General features: G+C 38.1%; 2 protein-coding genes across 4 annotated transcripts; both read right to left on the minus strand.

The window, feature by feature from the left end:
• Positions 1 to 5,397: 5,397 nt before the first annotated feature.
• Positions 5,398 to 9,143, minus strand: LOC114264989 (uncharacterized). Of its 3 annotated transcripts, none has more exons than XM_082921538.1 (5): positions 8,811 to 9,143; positions 8,630 to 8,736; positions 7,846 to 7,951; positions 5,791 to 5,810; positions 5,398 to 5,659 (listed from the first exon to the last, which is right to left on the minus strand). In XM_082921538.1, exons 2-5 carry the CDS (start codon positions 8,634 to 8,636, stop codon positions 5,490 to 5,492), a joined length of 303 nt encoding a protein of 100 aa, XP_082777664.1. In that variant the 5' UTR covers positions 8,637 to 8,736; positions 8,811 to 9,143; the 3' UTR covers positions 5,398 to 5,489. The 3 variants fall into 3 exon arrangements, with proteins under 3 accessions (XP_082777664.1, XP_082777663.1, XP_082777665.1); XM_082921537.1 differs by having other exon boundaries at positions 5,791 to 5,822; XM_082921539.1 differs by lacking the exons at positions 5,398 to 5,659; positions 5,791 to 5,810 and adding an exon at positions 7,544 to 7,712.
• Positions 9,144 to 11,160: 2,017 nt separating this feature from the next.
• On the minus strand, positions 11,161 to 14,055 carry LOC114298827 (high mobility group B protein 3-like). Its single transcript, XM_082921540.1, has 8 exons — positions 13,447 to 14,055; positions 13,214 to 13,336; positions 13,068 to 13,125; positions 12,927 to 12,971; positions 12,742 to 12,821; positions 12,602 to 12,695; positions 11,630 to 11,680; positions 11,161 to 11,480 (listed from the first exon to the last, which is right to left on the minus strand). Exons 1-8 carry the CDS (start codon positions 13,491 to 13,493, stop codon positions 11,322 to 11,324), a joined length of 657 nt encoding a protein of 218 aa, XP_082777666.1. The 5' UTR covers positions 13,494 to 14,055; the 3' UTR covers positions 11,161 to 11,321.
• Positions 14,056 to 21,034: the final 6,979 nt, after the last annotated feature.

Raw genomic sequence — 21,034 nt, forward strand, 5'->3', positions numbered from 1 at the left:
TCGCGCATGTTTCACCTGCATTGTTATGCACACCACTTGTGGCTTTGTTGCACACTCACTACTTGTGTTGGCACGCTCGTTTCGGCTGCATTGTTCTGCATCCATACTGCATTGTTATGCGTCACACTTAGGTTGCATTGTCATGCATCCCTCGACTCTCGTTATTACGCACTTTTCACTTGCATTGCTATGCATGTTTCTAACAATATTGTACGTGTTGAGTTTCTCTCTTTCGCAGGCACGATATTGTATGTACAGTTCATTTGAAGCTGGCACGACCAGACGAACCAGACAGGTATTGTATGTACATTGCGTGAGACGTAATGAGAATTGTATAATTCTCTTACATCCTTTCTACATGAAATGTAGTTTGGTTCATATTCGCTTGCTTAAACTATTGCATTTATTTTGCATAATTGCTTCGTTACAGCTTTCTTTGCATGATCATAAGTTATGCTCGGCTTTGTGCATGTCACTTGCATCTTGCCCCTGCCTGCAGGCACATTTCTTTGTTATCTTGCATGTTTGTCTAAGTCTTCGACCTTGTCAAAAATGGGTCGTCTCTGGGCTTTGACATTCACTCCCGTCACTTGCAACTTTTGAGTTCTGTCAAGGAGGGGCAACTGTAGACACCCCATTTTTGACCGACCTTAAGACTCAGACGTCATCGATTGAGCGCTCGGTGATGGTGCATATTGTGCTCGTTCTGAGGTTTCGGAGTTTTGGCTGAGAACGTTGCCTCTGGGCCTCGGAACTCTTTATGCTTTGGCTCGGTTTGCAAACCAAGTCTTGTTTTCCCTTCCCGGAGGGAGGGAGTGGTCTTGTAGACCATCTCTCTGTGGTCGTAGGCCACTTTTCCAGTTTGGAGACTAGTTTTCGATTTTTGGAGCCTTTGGCTGCACACGTTGTCTCGGGACCGCGTAACATTCTCCATTTGGCGTGGTTTTTGAACCACACCTTGTTGCCTCCGCCTAGAGGAACACTGTGGTTCGGGAGACCACTTTTGTGGTTGCATACCACTTTTGATACTCGTCAGCTAGTTTTCGGGGCTTTTGGCCGCGTGTTTCGCCTCCCGATTTCTCGTCTTGTATCCGCTTTGGTTTGTTTTTGGTACAAACCTTGCTTTCCTTGTTTGGAAGGTGGTACAAGGGTGGGAGACCAGTATTTCTCCTGGCCGACCACTTTTCTTTTTTCTAGCTAGTTTTCTTGTCAGATAACTGGCTTTCTTGGTCTTTTGACCATCTTTTCTGGTCGACCACCACACCACCACCTTGCATTTAGTGTGTTGACCTCTCCCACCTATGGCCGACCAGTTTTTGCTCTGGTTGACCTCCTAAAGTGGTCGGCCGACCACTTTTACTAGCAGACCAACCACTTCAAGTGCTCGGCTGCTTTTTGGCACCTTTTTGGAGATATTTTGGGACAGCTGGCACAGCTGGAGAGCATTTGAGCCATCCTCCATACACGTGTATAGAGGGATGGCATTCAAGCTTAGCTTCTCCAAGAAGCTTTGGCTTTTCTCTTCTATAAGAGGGAGGCTCCTCCTCCCTCCTCTAGGTTCAGAAAATTGCCATTAGAAGGATAGATATAGCATTGTCTCTATATTGCCTTGTTTCTCCATTTTTGTGCATCAAAAGTGTAGATTTTTCTTAGTTTAACACCCAGACACACACTCAAACACCTTCATTTTGCTACTGAGGTGCCAAGGGGTTGTTTTTGGTGTTCTTGGGTTGCCTTGAGCATGAAAAACCTGCTGGAGTTGCAGTTATAAAGAGGGTCTTCGAGGGTGAGCTTTTGACCTTTAAATCCCCCTTTCTTTCTTAAGCTTTTAGCCTATCTTGCATGCTGTTTTAAGCTTATCTCATAACTGATAAAAGTTCTTTTTTCGCATGCTTAAAAAGTTTGTTTAAGATCACTTTTGTGTTTGGGGTTGTTTGCCCCCTCTTAGGCCTTGTTTTTTAGCCTTTTTTGTGAGCTTCAGGACCACGTTGTATTGGCCTTCTCACCATTGAAATCCAGAGGGATTTTAGTGGTGGAGATGGTGTTTTAAGGTCCTAAGAAGGGGAGGGCCATCCCCTCTCCTTGCATCTTCTTTACATGCCTTAATATGCCTCATGTTTGAGCACCTTTACTAAGCTTGTGTTAGCTTGTTCTTAGCATGTATTTGTGGTCATTTTGCTGTGGCATACCACTATTTTTGCTTTCTTTGGTCACTTCATGCATGGTTAATGCACTTGCAGTGTAAATCACACAATCTAGTCTTGTATGCCTCATGTTTGAGCATGTGTTTCTAGCTTGTCTTGGGGCCATCTCAGTAGGTTTTTGGTGTTATTTTAACATGCCTTAGATCTGTTTTGGGTTGGTTTGGTTGGCTCTTGCATGCCTAATACACTTGTAGTGTAAATCACACACACTAGCTTTGTATGCTTCATGAAGTAGCATATATTTCTAGCCTATGTTGTGTCCATTTTGGGGCTTATTTTACCATGTCATACCTCTGTTTAGGTTTGGTTTGGTTAGCCTTTGCATGCTCCATACACTTGTAGTGTAGTTCCATGAAATAGCCTAACATGCATCATGTTGTGACATGTCATCCTAGCATGCTTTTGGCTTAACTTCATGAAGCTTTTGTCCATGTTTTAACATGCTTTAGCTCTGCTTTTGGTTGTCTTGGTCATGTATGGCTTACTTTGTATAGCTATAGTTCAATCTAGCTTGTTAGCTTTGTACACCAAGCCCACTAGCATGCTCTACTTGGCTTATTTGAATGATTTGGCATCACTTGTTATGTGATTTCAGTCCATGTTTCATGGCCATGCACTTGCATTTATCGCTCATTCAATGTGTTGGAGGGTTTGCCCCTTTATGCCTTAACATGAACCATTGCGTATGCCTTCATGCCTTTGCTTGCGAGCTCTCATTTTAGTGTTTATTTGGGGTTATTATGCCATGATATAACTCTGATTTTTGTTGCTTAAGTCATTCCATGCTTGGTCTTAATAGGTTTAGTGTAATCCACCTTATTTGCCTTGCATTCACCATGCTTCATGCCCTTCATGCTAGCATATTTTGGCCTACTTCCATGCATATTTTAGACTCATTCTAATATGTACTAGGACTGTTTTGGGTCACCTTAGTCACATGCTTCTTTTTTTGTATACTTGCAGTACAAATGCTCTTGCTTGCCTCAAGCTTTGAGCACCATTGCATGCTTCATTTGTGTTGTGTACATGATTTGGCATCACTTAACATGACATTTCAGCACTTATAGCATGCTTATGTTCCCACTTCATTCATGCTTTAAATACTTTTAAGGGTTATGCATTATGGCCTTGTTATGGCCTTAGCTTGCATGCTTGCATGCCTAGGCCTTCGAGCCCTCGTCTCAGCATGTTTTGGTCCTTGTTTTAACTTACTTAAGCTCTGTCCATGCTTAGTTCATGCATTTGTGCCATGGATTGCATGCCTCCTTTATGTTGCTCTTTGCTAGCTTTCATGCCTTAGGACCCTAGCATGCTTTACTTATGTTGTTTGAATGATTTGGCATCATTTCTTACTTCATTTCAGTGCACTTAGCGTTGTTACACTTCCACTTTTGTCACTCATCGAGCACTCTTGAGAGTTGTGCTCTTTGGCCTCTTTGATGGCCAATGCATTGTGCATGCATGCCTTGCTTTATGTGCCTTCATTTCATCACCAATGGCCATTGATTTGGGCATGACTGAGGTCTACCCCTTTTAGTTTAAGTCCATTGAACATGCCATGTATATTGCATTGAGTATGCCACATTGTTCATCGCATTATGTATGTCTTATACTTTGCATGGTGCATGCTTAGTTCACATCCTTGCGTTGTGCATGCTAACTGTTATTTGCATTGAGTATGCATGTCCCTAACATTGCTAAGTTGCCCTTGTAGCATTGCATTGTGCATGCATGCATTAGCATTGTTCGCATGCCATTAGCTTTGTTAAGTTAATCATGTCACATTGCATTGAGTATGCCATGTAGTTTATTCGCATTGTATATGCCATGCTTGCTTGCATTGTGTTTGGAATAAGTGTTAGTCTAAACACGGGAAACAAGGGGCGTTTCATACTTAAAATGATGAAACGTGCCTTAATTCCCGGTAGCCGACGCTCTTGATTATACATGATAGAGTTTATGTGTTTACTTGTGCATTCATTTTCACATTGAATTGTGCAACTTTGCCTCTCGGCCATCATGCATGAAAATGCACGATTGGTGGCCCGAGGGTCGAGAACCACACCCCCTTGAGTTCATAACATGATAGGGAGGGTGGTTGTGCACACATATCTTGCGAATACATTGCCATGCCCTTTCTTGCTCTCTATTGCAGAAAACTGGAGTCTGGCAGTAACAACTGGTCGGCTAGCCAGAAAAAGTAGTTGGCCGACCACTTTTCTTGATTTTCAACAACAAAAGTGGTCGGCAGGGGTCTAGAGAGACCAGAAGTGGTCGGCCACCCTCCCACTGGATTCCCAAGGTGGTCTTCCAACCTCCATTTCTTTCTCCCTTTTACTTAACCGCTTACGATGGTTAGTTCTAGGGCATATTTCATTTAGCATACCTTATGCTTTGCATGCGTGCATCCATTCATCTGTTTTGCATGCACCGGGCTCGACGCATCATACTAACTGCATTGTATTTCAATTCCAATTTGAATACCACTACAAGAATTAACACTTTTGGCAACAAAAAAATTGGTCGCTAAAAGTCAATTTTTGGTCGGCAAAAGTTATCCGCGACCAATTTTTTTGGTCGCTACTTTGGTCGCCAATTGAGGGTCGGCAAAAGTAATTCGCGACCAAAGTTGTGGTTGGTCGGAAAAATTTGGATTTCGCGACTAAATTTTTGGTCGCTAAATATTTAATTACCGCGACTAATTTATTTTGTCGCCAAAACACTTTGGTCGCGAAAAGTGATATTTTCCCGACCAAAAAGTTTGGTCACCAATTATCACATTCAACGACCAAAAAGTTTGGTCGCCAATTATGACATTCCGCGACCAAAAAGTTTGGTCGCCAATCGTGACATTCCGCGACCAAAAAATTTTGGTCGCCAATCGTGACATTCCGCGACCAAAAAGTTTGGTCGTCAATTGTGACATTCCACGACCAAAAAAGGTTTTGGTCGCCATTTTTTACTTTTCGCGACCAAAACTTTTGGTCGGCAAAAGTGAGTTTCCACGACCAAGAACTGTTTTGGTCGGCAATAGATGTATTTTTTGCGACCAAAACTCTAGGTTGGCAATTGTCATTTTTTGCAAAAAAAAATAATTTATTTGTCGCGACTAATAAATTGGTCGCCAAAGCAGGAAAACAATACACTTGTAATTCCTAATAATTCATTCAATCCATAATAAACCTATAATTTTAAAGCATCCTTCAAATTAACTGAATTATTAACATTCGACACAATACATAATTCATTAACATTCGACACAATACAACTATTCTAAGTTTTCATTCACAAGTCACATCCATCTAGCATAACAAATTGAAACAATACATAATTCCGATTTACAGCATCAAGAAAATTGCTTAATCCACTAAGTTGCCTTGATAGCCAATCAAAAAATCCTTGCGCCCTTCCGTGCCACGCTTCGCATCCATCAAAGCAGTAGTGATGTAAGGCACCTAATAAAGAAATAGAATTGGAAAATTTATCAGAGAAGCATGATAGTGGCAGCAACATTGGATTGCAAACCTGTATCTTTGCAAAAATCAATTAAATCCTATAAACATGTACATCGTATTGAGACAACTACCTGGCATAATAAAACTGTACCTGTTGCTGTACCTGCAAATTTCAATACACGATGATTAATAAGCTAACAACCATAACAAATACAGGCATAGTTAACTATCAAAGCTCCATTGATTCAGTTCACTTTTATATTTGATTTTTTAATAAAGTTGGTAAAGTTTATTTTAACGAATAATACCACAGATTAATTAAAACATGAATGATTCTGATGGTCTTAGCTTTAGATTAAACTTTGGGTTGTAGATGAGCAGCTTGAGCAGACATTCAATCAGCACTGATGATCAAGGCCCCTAATCTAAGTAATCACACACAAAAGATTAACGTGTACCAAAAAAAAATATAAATTTGCAGTTCACATAAATAAGGTGGCATAACATTTGTGCCTCCTTTCCGTTCTCTTTCCCAAGACATCAAGGGAAAGCATATTCATCCATTCTGCTACCCTACCTACCAGATATGATATGAATGAATACATCTGACGAGTTTTCCTTAAAAATAATAATAGAGATAAAACAAACTTCTCTCTAGTGGATGCATATTTGTGGACAGGGAGTGAGGTTAGGTACTACAGTGCAAAAGTGAAGTGGATGCATATTTGTGCACCAAAGGCTGAAGAGGGCTTGGGATTCAGAAATTTGAGAGAGTGGAATAAGGCCACTATGCTAAGACAACCTTTGTGGGCTTTAAGTAAGAAAGCTGATTCTTTGTGGGTTAAGTGGGTCCATACTTGTGTAATTAAGGGTAAGTGTCTTCCTACTGAGGCATCTTGGACTGTCAGGATGTTTTTTGAACTAAGAGCTATGGGGCAGCCTTTGATCAATATATCATTGGTGATGGGACTGTTACATTTCCGCGATTTGATAATTGGCATCCCTTGGGTCCTTTGAATAAGAAATATGGGGAAAGGGTTGCTTTTCATATGGGCATGGCTGTGAATAGCAGAGTTTCCTCTTATCATTAATTTTGGGAATTGGAAGTGGCCTAGAGGTAGAAGAGTGGTTATTACTGAGATTAAAGCTAATACCCCTGCTAGCTTCGTATCGAATCCTAATAGGCCTGACTCAGTGTTTTGGCTACCCTCTAGTAATGGTGAATATACTGTGGCTTCAGCTTGGCAAGCAATTCAAATGGTATTCCCTATCGTCCCTTGACATAAATTGGCATGGTTTCCTCAAAATGTTGCTAAGTGGAGCTTTGTGCAATTGGTTGCTGTTCTGAGATTGAAGCTAATTCCCTGCTAGCTTTGTATTGAATCCTAATAGGCCTGACTCCGTGTTTTGGCTACCCTCTAGTAATGGTGAATAGCTTGGCAAGCAATTCAAACACTATACCCTATCGTCCCTTGACATAAATTGGCATGGTTGCCTCAAAATGTTCCTAAGTGGAGCTTTGTGTAATGGGTTGCTGTTCAGAGAGGACTGGCTACAATGGATAGAATGTTTAAGTGGGGGATTGTTTCTGAAAACAAGTGTGTATTGTGCAATGGGTTTGATCGATCATTTATTTTTTTGTTAATATTTTTCAGCATATACTTGGACTGTTCTTTTGAGGAGAATTCTTCCTGGTAGAAGAATGCCTGACTTTTGCTGAAGAGTGTGGAGGTAAGGCTATTACAGATTATGTTTACAGGTTGACCCTTGCTGGTACTATGTATCATGTTTGGAAGGGAAAGGAGTCAAGAAGATAGAAATGGGTGATATTAGAGCTAATCTTAGCTCTTTAAGGAATGTAAAATTTTGTCCTAGTGCTAGAAACAGGAGTTGTGTCATGTGAAGTTTGTTTTATTTCAAACCATCCCCAGCCCTTCCCATCAATGTTACAGGAAGGACTTGAGAAAGCTCCTCTTGGAGATTTAACTTCTCTCTAGTGCAAGCAGTTAACTTCTTTTTCAAGCTCTCAATCTCCTGCTCCAAGCCAGCTGTCCTAATGGGGGGGGGGGGATAAATTCACAATGCATTCTTATTTCCAATTTGAAAAGATAATGCCAACGCATACCTACCAAAAAAAATATTAATGATAACAACTTCATCTGATGGACTTGAGATAAATAATATACCTCTGAAAATGCATTCGAGTAGCCACAGCAAGGTAACCAGGACCAACTTGCTGCATACACAGCTGTTCAATGTCTTTACGTAACTCATCACGCCAACCGGAGAGTGCTTTTTCAAGAAAAGAAGTGAATAAGGATCTGTATAATACTCCCAGGGGAGGAATTTTGAAAACACATTAAAGAGGAAAATCTCTCAGAGAAATTTTCTTTTAGCAAAAAGCTAAGACTAGCTCTCTGACTCAAAGTTTAATGGAATCTAATTTTTGAGATGGGCCACCAAGTAAGGAGAGTAAGTAAACCCCAGAACTTCTCAGATGGGCCACCAACATCTTTGTTTAACACATTTCAATCATGCTGGAAGGTCAGTCACTACTACAACATATGACCACTCAAATTCGGAAAAATTCAAATCAAATTCTTTATGAAAAGGCAACTACATATTATTTCCAAAGTATTTGTTGGTAACAATTCAAAAAATCTCACTCCTACGTAACGATTTATTTTCTTATTCACTATTTAAACATTGTCATTACAATCCAAGGAAAGGAATTTTGGCTTACATAGAAGTAGTATAATCAGAAATGGAACTGTATACATAGCAAATAGGTATTTCATAAAATAAACATTAGAATATTTCCCTGGCCTAAAATATGACGAATAAAAAAAGAATAAACAACTAAAGCTTAGATGCTTTTCATGAATGAAAAAAAATAAATAAATAACCCAAAAATAAAAATTCTATTACAATAAAATGAAAAACAAAAAAACATATCATTTAAACATTTACCTTTCATGCCTTTCTTTTGCAGGCATCAACGCCCTGAGTGACCTGAGTGATTTCACGGCTGACTCAATCATATCCATCTCATACTCTACTTTCTCATTTGTCCAGCACTGCAAACAGTAGAACAAAGGTTGAGGAGCAGCATTAATTGATGTTACTTTCCAGTATTAAGACATCTTATTACCATTATAAATGATAAACAACCAAAACAAACAGCAATAGAACCCATCATCCAATTAGTTATTCCAGACACACCGACAAGGTGTCTTGTGCATAACTCCTTTCAGAAGCAAATGCTTGAGCATCACTGGCAAAGTAGGGCTTGACGGCTTCAATAAACACATCACACAACTGGAACTGCCACCATGAATATACTGAGTAGCAGCATCAGAAAATTCATACGAGTCCAGTGATGTCACAATTTTTGATATGGCCTTGTTCAACACGGAGAGAATCCACTGGCAGTTAAATGGCATGATATCTGGAACCACATTTGTTGGAGGGGTGTAATTATCTCCAAGTTTGAAAACACACAAAGCAAAATTGAAAAGTTCATGCCAGATCCAAATTCTTAGGAACAGTTTTAAAATCGTAGAACTCTACACAGAGGTTACATTTAATGATGTACACAGTACATGGGTGTATCATATACAGACAACATACATATGATGTTAACGGAGAGTACAATTCATGTCATGAACACTACCAGATATTCATGTTTCATGAAGACCCACACCCGAAATTCCCAGCACTATGCTACAGATTCTACCAGAGTACAAAATCCTGTGCATGCACACAGCACCTCAAGTGATGTTTTGTTAAGCAATAAAACTTGACTTAAACCCTTCACCACTTTCATCCACATTTCAGTTTAGCTATTAGTTTCAACTTGTCTTTGAAAAGAAAATAGCAATCAAGATATTATAGTCAGTAGTAAGTTCCACTAATGAGAATATATTAGATCCTTGAAAATATAGTTAGATTATGATCTTTATTTTTTGCTGTAACAGAGAAAGGTAACAACTATTTGAGAAATAATTGGTGAATTTCAAGATAAATGAGTAAAAGTAATTTATGGTCAACTTTACATAAATAATGTCAAAAGGCCAAAATAGCCATCAATTCCAATAGAAAGGAACCCAATTCACAACTCACTTTGTCCTTGTCCACTTTTGATAAGTTCAGCTCCTCTTGAAAGGATTTATTCAACTTCAGTTCCTGTAGGAATGGAAAAGAGATCAGGCGAGAAATTTAAAATGACAAAATGTGATATTACTACTGGACATTGAAAGAGTAGGGAAGAACCTTGTAATTTTAGCTGAATATTTGCTAACTTGTCACGTTCTTTCTCAAGTTCTAAGCCCAAGTTATTTATTTCCGACTCATGAGCTGCCTGAATCGCTGCCAGAGACATGTTCTTCTCTTCTAACAAATATGCAAGCTCCTAGAAAGCATTCATATATGTGTTGTCAACTTCAATCATTACGGACAAAGAACAAAAATGAAACACACTAACTAATCGACTTCAAGAGAGGAAACATGAAAAAAAGAAAAAAAACACAAGTTGCATCATAAACACAATGAAGTGATAACTTCTCAGGGAATGTGCTAATCCCAAAATTAAATTTTAATAAAAAATATTTAATCCATACAAAGGTTCCTAAAACTAAGAAATTTTAGCAAGCTAGCCAAAAATCAATTTGGAAATTGTAACATCAGAATCCAATCTAAGACACAAAATAGGTGATACATATTCATTAACTATATCTCACTCAAAAAAAAATTCATTACTATGTTTTACTTCTAAAGGCCTAACCTAATGCAATCAACACCAAGCAATAGCGACTACAGAGGCAAGCCATCAGAAGTTGCAATCCCTGGAAAGAGAGAGGCTAAGAAATTAGAAAAAAAATTGCTTTTTATTAATGCGTTCCAGATGAGATTGCAAGCTGTGTCCTTGATTGATTCCAAACCACAAACGAAAGCCACCAATTGGACATGGGTTGTTCTAAACATGAAATAAACACATAGTATGTTAATGCACAATATCATTGCAACAATTAAATTATAAGTTGACTTACCGGTGGAGTGAACCCAGGTAAATCCTGAGAGTGAGAAATTAAAAAATCACCAGCAGAAATGGGGCAAGATGTCTTCCCGTAGAGTTCATCAGTCTCACTGTAGATGTGGAATCCAAAATATGCAACATCAATCACCAATTTTCCTCCAGAGATTGCTTCACCTGAATGATAAACAACAAAAAATCTTGCCAAACTCAAAAAGAACAATCACACGGAAAATTTCCTCAAAGGACTGGGCATGTCTAAGTATGTTCACTCAATCGTGAGGGGCACAAGGACTGCTCATTCAAAAGAAATTTCAAATATAACAACCAGATATCAGGAGTAGGTCCAAAGAAAAACCCACACAGAGAAATGAACAAACACGCAAGCAGTGAAGACTGAAGTGAGAAGTTCTTGGCAATTAAATTTTGCATATAGATAAAATGAAGTTGTAAATCTTTAACCCAGAAATTGAAAATAAGCACATATATTTCTGTGAAATATAGAGTTTTGTACATGACAATAGAAGTGTAAGAAGATACTGATAGTAAATAATTCACGTCTTAAGGTCCAAACAACAATTACATCAGTTACTATTTCTATTAAACACAAGGATTAAAATCTCATTTTGGTTAGCTAAAAAAAAAAAAAGCAATAAAATAAACAGTAAGACTAAGGAATGCGAACAAAATGACAACAGTGACCACGGATCCAATAAACTGGAACAGCTTGAGAAGTCTGAACATCAGCTGGAAATCTGCACTGAACTTCTTCCTACCCATGGACACAATCTGCAGTTGAAAGACACATCATTTGATAAATTATATTACAACCAGAAAAAAATATATATAAATAAATGAATTAGAACCTTTTTTCTTTTTTTAAATCCAGAACAATTTAGATTAAGCAGATAAATCTTTAGAATTTGAGTACTACTAACCTTCAAGATGATCATTGCAGCAACAATGACCAGCCAAGACAGAGCGTAGACCTGTAATTAAAGTAGCAAATTAGGTAGCAATTCTAATACTATCTGAAGCTTCTTTTTTCTTTTTTCTGTACATATATGTGCTTAAGATGCTGAAAACATTGCATGTTAAATGGATGAAAATTTTAAATGGCTAGTAGTAACAAGAACGAAATCTTAATTTTCTTTTTAAAAAAAATAAAGTTAATGAAAGCTTGATGCTTGGTTGGAATCACAAGGCTAAAAGTGAAACATTGAAAAAAGTTCTCTTTGTCATCATTTCTACTACGAAAAAAGTTCTCTTACGATATAGACTTAGTAAGGGAGTTCTCTTTCTAACCGTTTCTCACTCAACTTATAAACCAAGCATGGAAAAAAGTTCTCTTTGTCATCATTTCTCAACAAATCACCCCATCCAAACAGAGTAAACAATATATCAATAGCAAATTAGCAACTGATTCAAGATAAAGGTAACATCTGACATACAGTACTGCACTTCAAAAAATTAAGTAGAGGACTCTCATCACTGTCTCTTCTATTAATCGCAGAATAATTATCAATGGATCAATGTAGAACGATGTTTTCATTTGAACAAACTTCAGTAACCAGTGCATGCTAATAAGAACTATTTGCAACCTCAAATTGAAATGAAGCTTAAGGGAGGAAAATTATGAAAAAGGTAGATCAGATCAGATTTGATCTCGTTGTTTGAAAAATTCAACAAAAATAAGGCAAACAATTATCGTAGGCTAATTCCTTTTATCTGGATCCAAACAATGAAAAACGAGAATTCAAAAATCTATTCCACAATTTTCCCTAGCTTTTCTAAGTAAATAAGCAACGCATCTATGAATAACTTTAAAAATTCCCACACTCATCCAAATATATATAAAGAAACAAATTACAAGCAACCCTACAAGCAAGACCGAATACAATAAAACTAACCTCCCCACTCTCATCGTCTTCGTCTTCGTCATTCTCATCGTTCACCTCCGACCTCAACTTGTCAGACTCTTCTTCATCAGCTGGACCCTCAACCTATACCAACCATTATTGCAAATAATCAAATAATAATTTCCTATATCATTTTCTTGTTATAAGCTTCAAGAGTTTTATTGTATTCGGTCTTCCTTTTCTCTGCCTTCGCAACGTAGGGAGCGTTTTCCTAATTTTTTCAAAACATAAAAATTGAACAACAATAACAAGTAAATATATTTGATTTCAGAGAATAAATCAAAATCAAATCATTATTTGGAATTGAATTACTCACAGCTTCTGACAAAGATTTCCATTTATCTCCTCCAGCCTTACCAACCTAATCCATATTCCAAAAACAATAAAAATTGAAATCAAACTTGAACAAAATCCACAAATCAGAAATCTATAAAACAAATGAGGTGAAAACACTCACGGCGGCTACGGATTTGTTGTTAGGATGCTTCTCTTTGTACGTTTTCCTAAACTCCTCCCTAAAATATTTAAAAATATATTCATTGATGCAGAATATACAGATCTAACAACGATTTTCATGTGAGAGAAAGGAAAATAGATGATGACATGAAAACAAAGAAAGCACTAGCAGGCCTCTTCGACTTGTTAGGGTCCTTGGTAGCCTTCCCCTTCTTCGTCGCTGGCTTTTTACCAGCCTTCTCGCTCGGAGCACCTCTCTTCACCGAAAGCCTAACAACAAAAAAATCGATAGAAACATACAAAAAAACACACTCTGAATCACACGCATAATAGATCTTAGATCTAAAAACTCCAAAAACAACAAGGCAAACAAAACTTACTTGCTATCGGTCCTTTTGGTCTCTGTTTTTGATCTACCTCCTTTCATGGCGGAACCCTACAACCCTACAACCCTACAAGCAAGGCCATCGAAAGAGAAATAAATGGGGGTTTGGTCGTCATCTTTGGCGGAGGAGGGTCGTCGCCACTCTCTCTTCTCGACCTCGCCGTCGGTGAGAGACCACGGAGGGCTTAGCGATGATGATGATGATGAGAGAGATCCGAAGATCTTCTGGACTCGAGCTCTGAAAGTGTTGTCCATGGAATCCGAAGATGAAGCCATCGATATTGATTGGTTGATATTTGATTGACGATTCAAACAAGTCTGTATGTATGTATGTTGATATTTGATTCCGATTTCCTACTTCTACGCCTAGAACTCATGCTCTTCCTTTTCCTCCTAGACCGTGAATCATCCGAATCAGCATCTGAAACAAATTGAGACGGAGAGAGAGAGAGAGAGAGAGAGAGAGAGAGAGAGAGAGAGAGAGAAGAGATTAGGGATTTTGAGATTGGGGATTTTGGTTCAAGAGATTAGGGATTTTGGGTTTGGGGTGGGGGGAAACCTGAGCGGGAATGGAAAAGGGAGGGGGGGAAGAGATTACAAATGATTTTTTTTTTTTCATTACAAATGAATATTGGAAGAGATTACAAATGAATTTTTTTTTTTGATTTTCATTACAAATGAATATTTAAATAATAAAATGACTTTTTTTTTTTTTTTTTTTTTGCAACGAAGGATGCCGTTGCCAAAAAAATTATTTTTTATTAAAATAATTTTTTTTTATAGTTAATGAATTTTTTTTTCATTTAATAAGGTTGAAAATTTATTTGTTTCATATATTATTTTAATGAATAAAAAATTATTATTATTTTTTTTTATTTGGTAGAAGTAGGGATAATATTTTCTATTAAAATAAAGTTAATTTTTTGTGATCAATGAAAAAAGAAATTTGCGACCCTTTTTTTTTGTTACTAAAAATCAAGAACTAATTTTTTGTGGTAGAGGATGGGAAGTGGCAGTAGTGGTGAAAGTGGTGGATAAGAGGTGATAGTGGTGGTGGTAGTGATGGTGAAGGAGATAAGTGGTGAAGTTGTGGTAGTTGTAGAGGAGATAGAATAGCGATTGTGGATGAGAGATAATGGTAGTAGTAGTGGTGGTAGTGGAGTGGTAGCGATGGTGGTAGTAATGATAGTTGTAGAGGTTGAGTGACAACAGTGGTAGTAGTGGAATTGCATTTGCAGTAGTGGTGGATGTGGTAGAGAAGATGAGTGGTGAGAGAGAGATGAGTGAGAGACAGATAGAGAAGAGAGATAGAGAGAGATAGACAGACAGACAGAGACAAAGTGATGAGCGAGAGAGAAACAAAGTGGTCGCTAAAAGTGCATTTTCTTGTAGTGGAGAGCTCGGTAAATAGAGAAGAGATGATAGAGAGAGTGAGCAAGGTGAACATAATGGGGGAGAGAGACAAACAGACAGACAGACACATAGAGAGAGAGAAGAGTGAGAGACAAACAAATAGACACAGAGAGAGAAAGAGAGAGAGAGAGAAGAGTGATAAGTGAGAGAGAGACAAAGAGAGAAAGAGATATATATAGAGAGAGAGAGACATATATAAAAATAGAGAGAAACAAGAGATGAGCGAGAGATAGACAAAGAGAGAGAGAGAGAGAAAGAGAGCGAAAAGAGATGATCGAGAGAAAGACATAGAAAAAAAAAGAGACGAAAAGAGAAGAAAGATGAGTGATGAGTGAGAGAGAGAAGAAAGATAAGTGATGGGAGTAAGAGAGTGAGCAAGGCAAACATAGTGAGGGAGAAATAGACAAATAGACAAGTACACACAGAGAGAGAGAGAGAGAGAAGAGTGATGAGTGAGAGGGAGCTAGACAGAAAAAGAGATAGAGAGAGAGAAAGAGAGAGAGATAGAGGTAGAGATAGAAAAAGAGAAAGAAACAAGAGATGGGCGAGAGATAGACAAAAAAAAGAGAGAAATAGAGCGAAAAGGGATGAGCGAGAGAGAGACACAGAAAAAGAGACAGAGAGACAGAGAGAGAAGAGAAATGGGCGAGAGAGATAGAGAGAGATAGAAAGATAGAGAGAGAGAGAGAGAAAAGAAATGAGAGAGATAGAGAGAAGAGAGATGAGCGCGAGAGACAGAGAGAGAAAACAGATGAGAGAGATAGAGAGAAGAGAGATAGGCGATAGACACAGAGAGAAAATGAGAGAGAGAAATAGACAGACAGAGAAAGAAGAGTGGTGAGTGAAAGAGATAAAGAGAAGAGAGAGAGAGAGAGAGAGATAGAGACAGAGAGACAGGAAGATGAAAAAATGAATGAAAAAAGAAATGTTATATCAAAAGAGTAAGACGACATTGTTATTTTTAATTTTTTTTACGACAAAAAAATACCGTTGAATTTATTCAAACAAATTTGTGACTGTATATATATGAAGTTGTCTCAAAGCCACAATCACTATGCTAGATTAGAGTTTTCCAAAAACTCTTTTGAGAAAATTATACTTTCTTGTTTTCCATGTTATATTATTTTTACTGAATTTTTTTAATATTTTAAGTTTTTTTTTTAATTTTTAGACACACCTAACATAAATACACCTAAAAATTAAAAAAAATTGTAAAAAAAATCTTTTAAAAATTCACTAAATACCAAAAATACAATAATTCAATACATTTTTTTTTGTATTTTTATGTATTTATTAATTTTTAAAAATATTTTTTCATAATTTTTTTTGTAGATACATCTAAGTAAGGTGCATCTAAAAAAAATATTTAAAATTTTAAAAATATTCACTTAAAAAAAAAACACGAAAGTCACTTTTTGCGACGGTAGAAAATTCCGTCTCAAAAAAGAAAAGTATTTGCGATGGCATCATTTGCCGTCTCAAAAAAGCAGAGCATTTGCGACGATACAATTTGCCGTCTCAAAAAATGAGAGTATTTGCGACAGCAGAAAATACTGTCGGAAATGCTCTCATTTTTTGAAACGGCAAATTGTGCCGTCGCAAATGCTCTGCTGTTTTGAGATGACAAATGGTGCCGTCGCAAATACTCTGTTTTTTTGAGACGACAAGTATGCCGTCGCAAATAGTTCCGTCTCATAAACCCACTTTTCTTGTAGTGAAGTCAAAATCCCAGGGGATATGTCATTACACAACTTTTCTGACAACAAATATATGTTTTTGAATTCAAATGCATAGAGAAGCATTACCTCAATTCCACCAACAAATATAAAGAAACATACACACATACACACATAAAGATGAGTAGATACACACATACACATATAAAGATGAAGAACTACCAGGTCTTTGTTGTTCGAGATGATTTTTTCTTTTCATTTTTGTTCATTCATTAATGAGTAGATATTGGTTTTTAAAAAGATTACCTTACAACAGCGAAGTCGCATCCTGATTTTCAGAAACTGATGCAGTACCCTGAAATTCAGATTGAATTAAAGAAAATGCAATGTAAACATTGAAATTATCACACAACCTAAATCAGTGAAATTAATTGAAATTCTAAAAAAAACAGTATCAGATCCCAAGTCCAAGGAAAGATAATGAGTTCCTTAACTAAGTCAAAATCCCAGAGGATATGTAATTACACAACTTTTCTGACAACAAATACATGTTTTTGAATTCAAATGCATAGAAAAGCATTACCTCAATTCCACTCTGTAATCGATTTACTTGACTGATTATTGACAATAATCAGTCTTTACCATTACCTCAATTCCACCAACAAATATCGATTTACTTAAAGCATAGAGAAGCATAGAGAGAAAGAGAGAGAGAGAGAAGGAGAGAGATACCGGAGAGCTACCATGGGGGTTCGAAGCAGAGAGAGAAAGAGAAGACAGCGGCGTCAATGTAGAATTTGAGGAAGCTGATGATGATGAAGGTGGCTGTGGTGGTGGAAACCCTAGCCTTCGGTGACCCAATCGAAGCACAATGTCGCGATTCACAATCGGAAACCCTACCTTGCGAATGAGAGGATTGCGACTTGAAGACACTGAGAGAGAATGGGGGAGAGGCAGAAATCGAGGCCAGCGTCGGGAGCGAGCGCAAGAGGGAGGGTAGGAAAGAAGAACAGAGAGGGAGAGAGAGACAAAGAGGGAATGGGAGGAGACGAGTTAAACCAAATTACCCCAATCTGGGTTCGATTGATGCATCAATAGTGTGTGAAGTAGAAAATTACCCCAATCTGGAATTTTTTTTTTCTGAAATTCAATTCCCGCCCCACGTTTCAAATTTCCCCCCAAACTTTTGGCGACCAAACACTCAAATTAGTCGCAAAAATAGGTTCTTTCGCCGACTAATTTTTTTAGTCGCCAAATCTCAATCAACGGCGACTAAAATATTAGTCGCTAATAGTACTAATTTGGCGACTAATTTTTTTTGGTTGCTGAAAATAAGTTTTTCGCGACCAAATTTTTGGTCGCCAAAAAATATGTGACCTTCCGCGACCAAATTTGTAGTTGGTCGGCAAAAGTATACCACTTTCTGCGATCAACATATTTTTTGGTCGCCAAAATATAACCTTCTGCGACTAATAAAATTTGGTCGCCAAAATTAATGATCATTCGCGACTAATTAATATTTGGTCGCCAAACGTCATTTTTTTGCGACCAAAATTTTTTTAGTCGGTAAAAGTGGTCGCAAAATGTGTAAATTCTTGTAGTGTACATGCACCAAGTTGCATCTCACATGACATTCCTAGGATAGCCGAGCCTATCTTAATTGCATTTTTGTATGTGTTGCATTAGTCATCTTAACATGAACTAGGATCATGCATGATTTCTAACTAGTTCCTTGTTTTAGCTTGGAGTACACTGTGAGTGTTTACGTTTTAGCATACTGCATGTGTGTTAATGTTGCCATGTTAGCATGCTTTCCATGAGGTTATTTGCTTATGTGATTAACTGTCTGAATGTCTGTGGGTGAAGGTTGGATTACTTGAATTGGGACAATTCATTGAAATCCGCATTTTAGCCTACTTACGAGTAGCAAACTTCAAACCATTTTCCAAACTAACGGATATGCAATGTTTTGTTCCAAATTAGGTGATCTAGTCTATACTTGTATGCTGTGCGCATCACATAGTAATTCTAGCTAATTAACCAGAATAAGAGCACATGTGTTTTTAAAAACAAGATATCATGCTTAGTACAGGCTGATCTTTGATCAGGCGAGCGGGGGTTCTCATTAAATGATCTTCCCCAATCATACCCAAGTTCCCGAGTCGAGGCAACTTTGGTGATGACAGATATGGGGCCTTAGGCACAAGTCAGGGTTTCCTAAATTCCCCCAAAATAAAATATTTAGGTGGCAACTCTGTATTTGGCAAAGCAGTCCATGTTTGGCACTTCATTACAAAAATTAGTTTTCCAAAATGATTTGTCGGATTTGGATTCTTTGGTGATTTATCAAGCTCACATCGCACATTGTGAGATCAAATTAAGAACTGTGACATTTGAGTCCGAACTATAGCAATGAAGCTCAAGGGCGCGCCTACAGTGCGTCACCTAGTAAAGTTAGCTAATAACTGGAAAAGAACACATGAGATTTTTAAAACAACATATCATGCTTAGTAGAGGCCGATCCTTTGATCGAGCGAGCGGGGGTGCTCATTTCATGACCTTCCCTTCTTGTACCCAAGTTCCCGAGCCGAGGCAACTTTGGTGATGGCGGACATGTGGCCTTTGGCACGAGTCAGGGTTTCCTAAATTTTTCAAAAATAAAATATTTAGGTGGCGACTCTGTAATCTGGCAAAACAGTCCAATTTTGGCATTATTTGATTCAAAATTTGATTTTCCAAAATGATTTGCCGGATTGGACTCTTTGGTGTTTATCAGTCTCACATTGCACTTTGTGAGATTAGATTTAGAACCGTGACAGGAGTCCGAACTGTAGGAGATCAATTCGCGCCTCTCCGAAAGGGGGGCGCACGAAGAAAATCGAGTCTACAATTAAGCTCGAACAACCTGCTATAGAAAGATAAGAATCTGGCGCTGGTTCGTCCACCAGGGGGCATTCCGACGATCAAGTTAGTAATTATCTCTCAAAGATAGCCAATAGTGCTTAACTCACTAAACAGAATACAAAAAACATACCTTAGACCCACGAGGGTGCCTTACTTTTATAGGCAGTACTAACCTGAACCCTGTAGAAGCCTAGTTTCAATGGGCTTTAACTCAATGCTCATCCTAGACTCCTAGCTAGATAGAGATAAACTCCCTAAGAGTTTTATCTTTATCCAGACTGAGGTTCTCCCCCATTCTAGGACTCTTATCCCTTATCCGCTCATCTCAAATTCCGGTATCTCTGCAGATAACCTTAGCTTAACCGAGATCATCTCGGCAACATGACCAAGGCACGTGGGACCTCGGCTGACACTCCAGTGCCAACTTGGCCATGTATTTTCATTCACAAAATATGTCCCCATGACTGCCCCCTAAGTTCTATTACCTCAACATCCTGAGGTGATGGAACCTATATCATTGTACACATAGCACGTCGGCTAAGACTTACTCCATCATTCATGACCGAGATCATCACACATCGGCTTGACATGACAAAGACTCTGCAGTCTACTTTATCAATAACCAAGAACCAAGAACCAAGTTCTTCAAGTTCCTTAACCAGGACCGTTCCTCTAGCCGAGGTTCTTACTTTATTAAATCAAGAACTCCAAGAGTTCCATCTGCGCATGAGCTGTCACGCATGGTTTTCTCAACTGTTTCATCCACGTGTCCTTCTCTCATTGATTCGTACCGGACACGCGCCATCAGGTCGTGTCACTTGTGTGTACGTCACCTGACAGACACGTCGTTCAAGGTAGATCATTTATGGTCTGCCATTTTTTCACGTTTTAACAAAACTTCTCCCTCTCTCCGTCTCTTCACTATGCATTCCTTTACTCTCTCAAAGTTTTCTCTCTCTGCGAAGAACCTCCATTTTCATTCCTTCAAAGCTTTATGCTACTTGCATCGATCACCTCCTTCGGCGAACTTTTCATCGTCCATTTGCGACCACTCACGTCGTCTAACTCCGGCGATATTCATCCGACGTCATTCTTTTTCAGTAAGCCACTGTTTTTTCCCTTTTCAGTCTTTGGTTTATTTCAAACTCTATTGCATGCTTATACGATGTTTGTTGCCGTTGTGAATCTGTTCACGTTCTTGAATCTTTGCTTGTGTTTTGAATTTTATCATTTGGTTGTCAAACGTGCCTATTTGCGACTTAGTTCTTTTTCAATTTGTCGCTGGGTCTGTACATAAGTACTGTTCATGCACTTGAGACTTTAGGAACTTTACCATTGTTCTGAGTTTTTGCACATCTGCACACACTCACTTAGTGTTCTTGAATTTCCTGAGTCTGAATCATGTTTTCTTTTCTATTTCTCTTTGTCTTGTTTTCAGATTCTTGCTATTGATTCTTTGTTTCCATATAAATTAAGGCTTAGGATTTGAAAAAGAGACCACATACTTAGGAAAAAATGAACCAAAAACCCCTTTTAGATTCGAAAAACCCTTAGAAGCTGCTAGATTAGGATTTAACCGAGGTCCTTAAA

Source organism: Camellia sinensis, chromosome 3 (genome assembly GCF_055761805.1).
Source record: "Camellia sinensis isolate YWXY chromosome 3, ASM5576180v1, whole genome shotgun sequence".
NCBI lineage: Eukaryota > Viridiplantae > Streptophyta > Magnoliopsida > Ericales > Theaceae > Camellia > Camellia sinensis.

Bases quoted from the DNA above. Each gene is read 5' to 3' on its own strand.
- LOC114264989 (XM_082921537.1), bottom strand. The intron at 5,823-7,845 runs GTATATTATTTA...TGAAATTTGCAG, and splicing joins ACTCGAATGCATTTTCAGAG to GTACAGCAACAGGTACAGTT. The intron at 5,660-5,790 runs GTAGTTGTCTCA...TTTCTTTATTAG, and splicing joins GTACAGTTTTATTATGCCAG to GTGCCTTACATCACTACTGC.
- LOC114298827 (XM_082921540.1), bottom strand. From the start codon at position 13,493: ATGAAAGGAGGTAGATCAAAAACAGAGACCAAAAGGACCGATAGCAA. The intron at 12,972-13,067 runs GTGAGTGTTTTC...AATATGGATTAG, and splicing joins ACAACAAATCCGTAGCCGCC to GTTGGTAAGGCTGGAGGAGA. The intron at 12,696-12,741 runs GATATAGGAAAT...ATGGTTGGTATA, and splicing joins GAAGCTTATAACAAGAAAAT to GGTTGAGGGTCCAGCTGATG.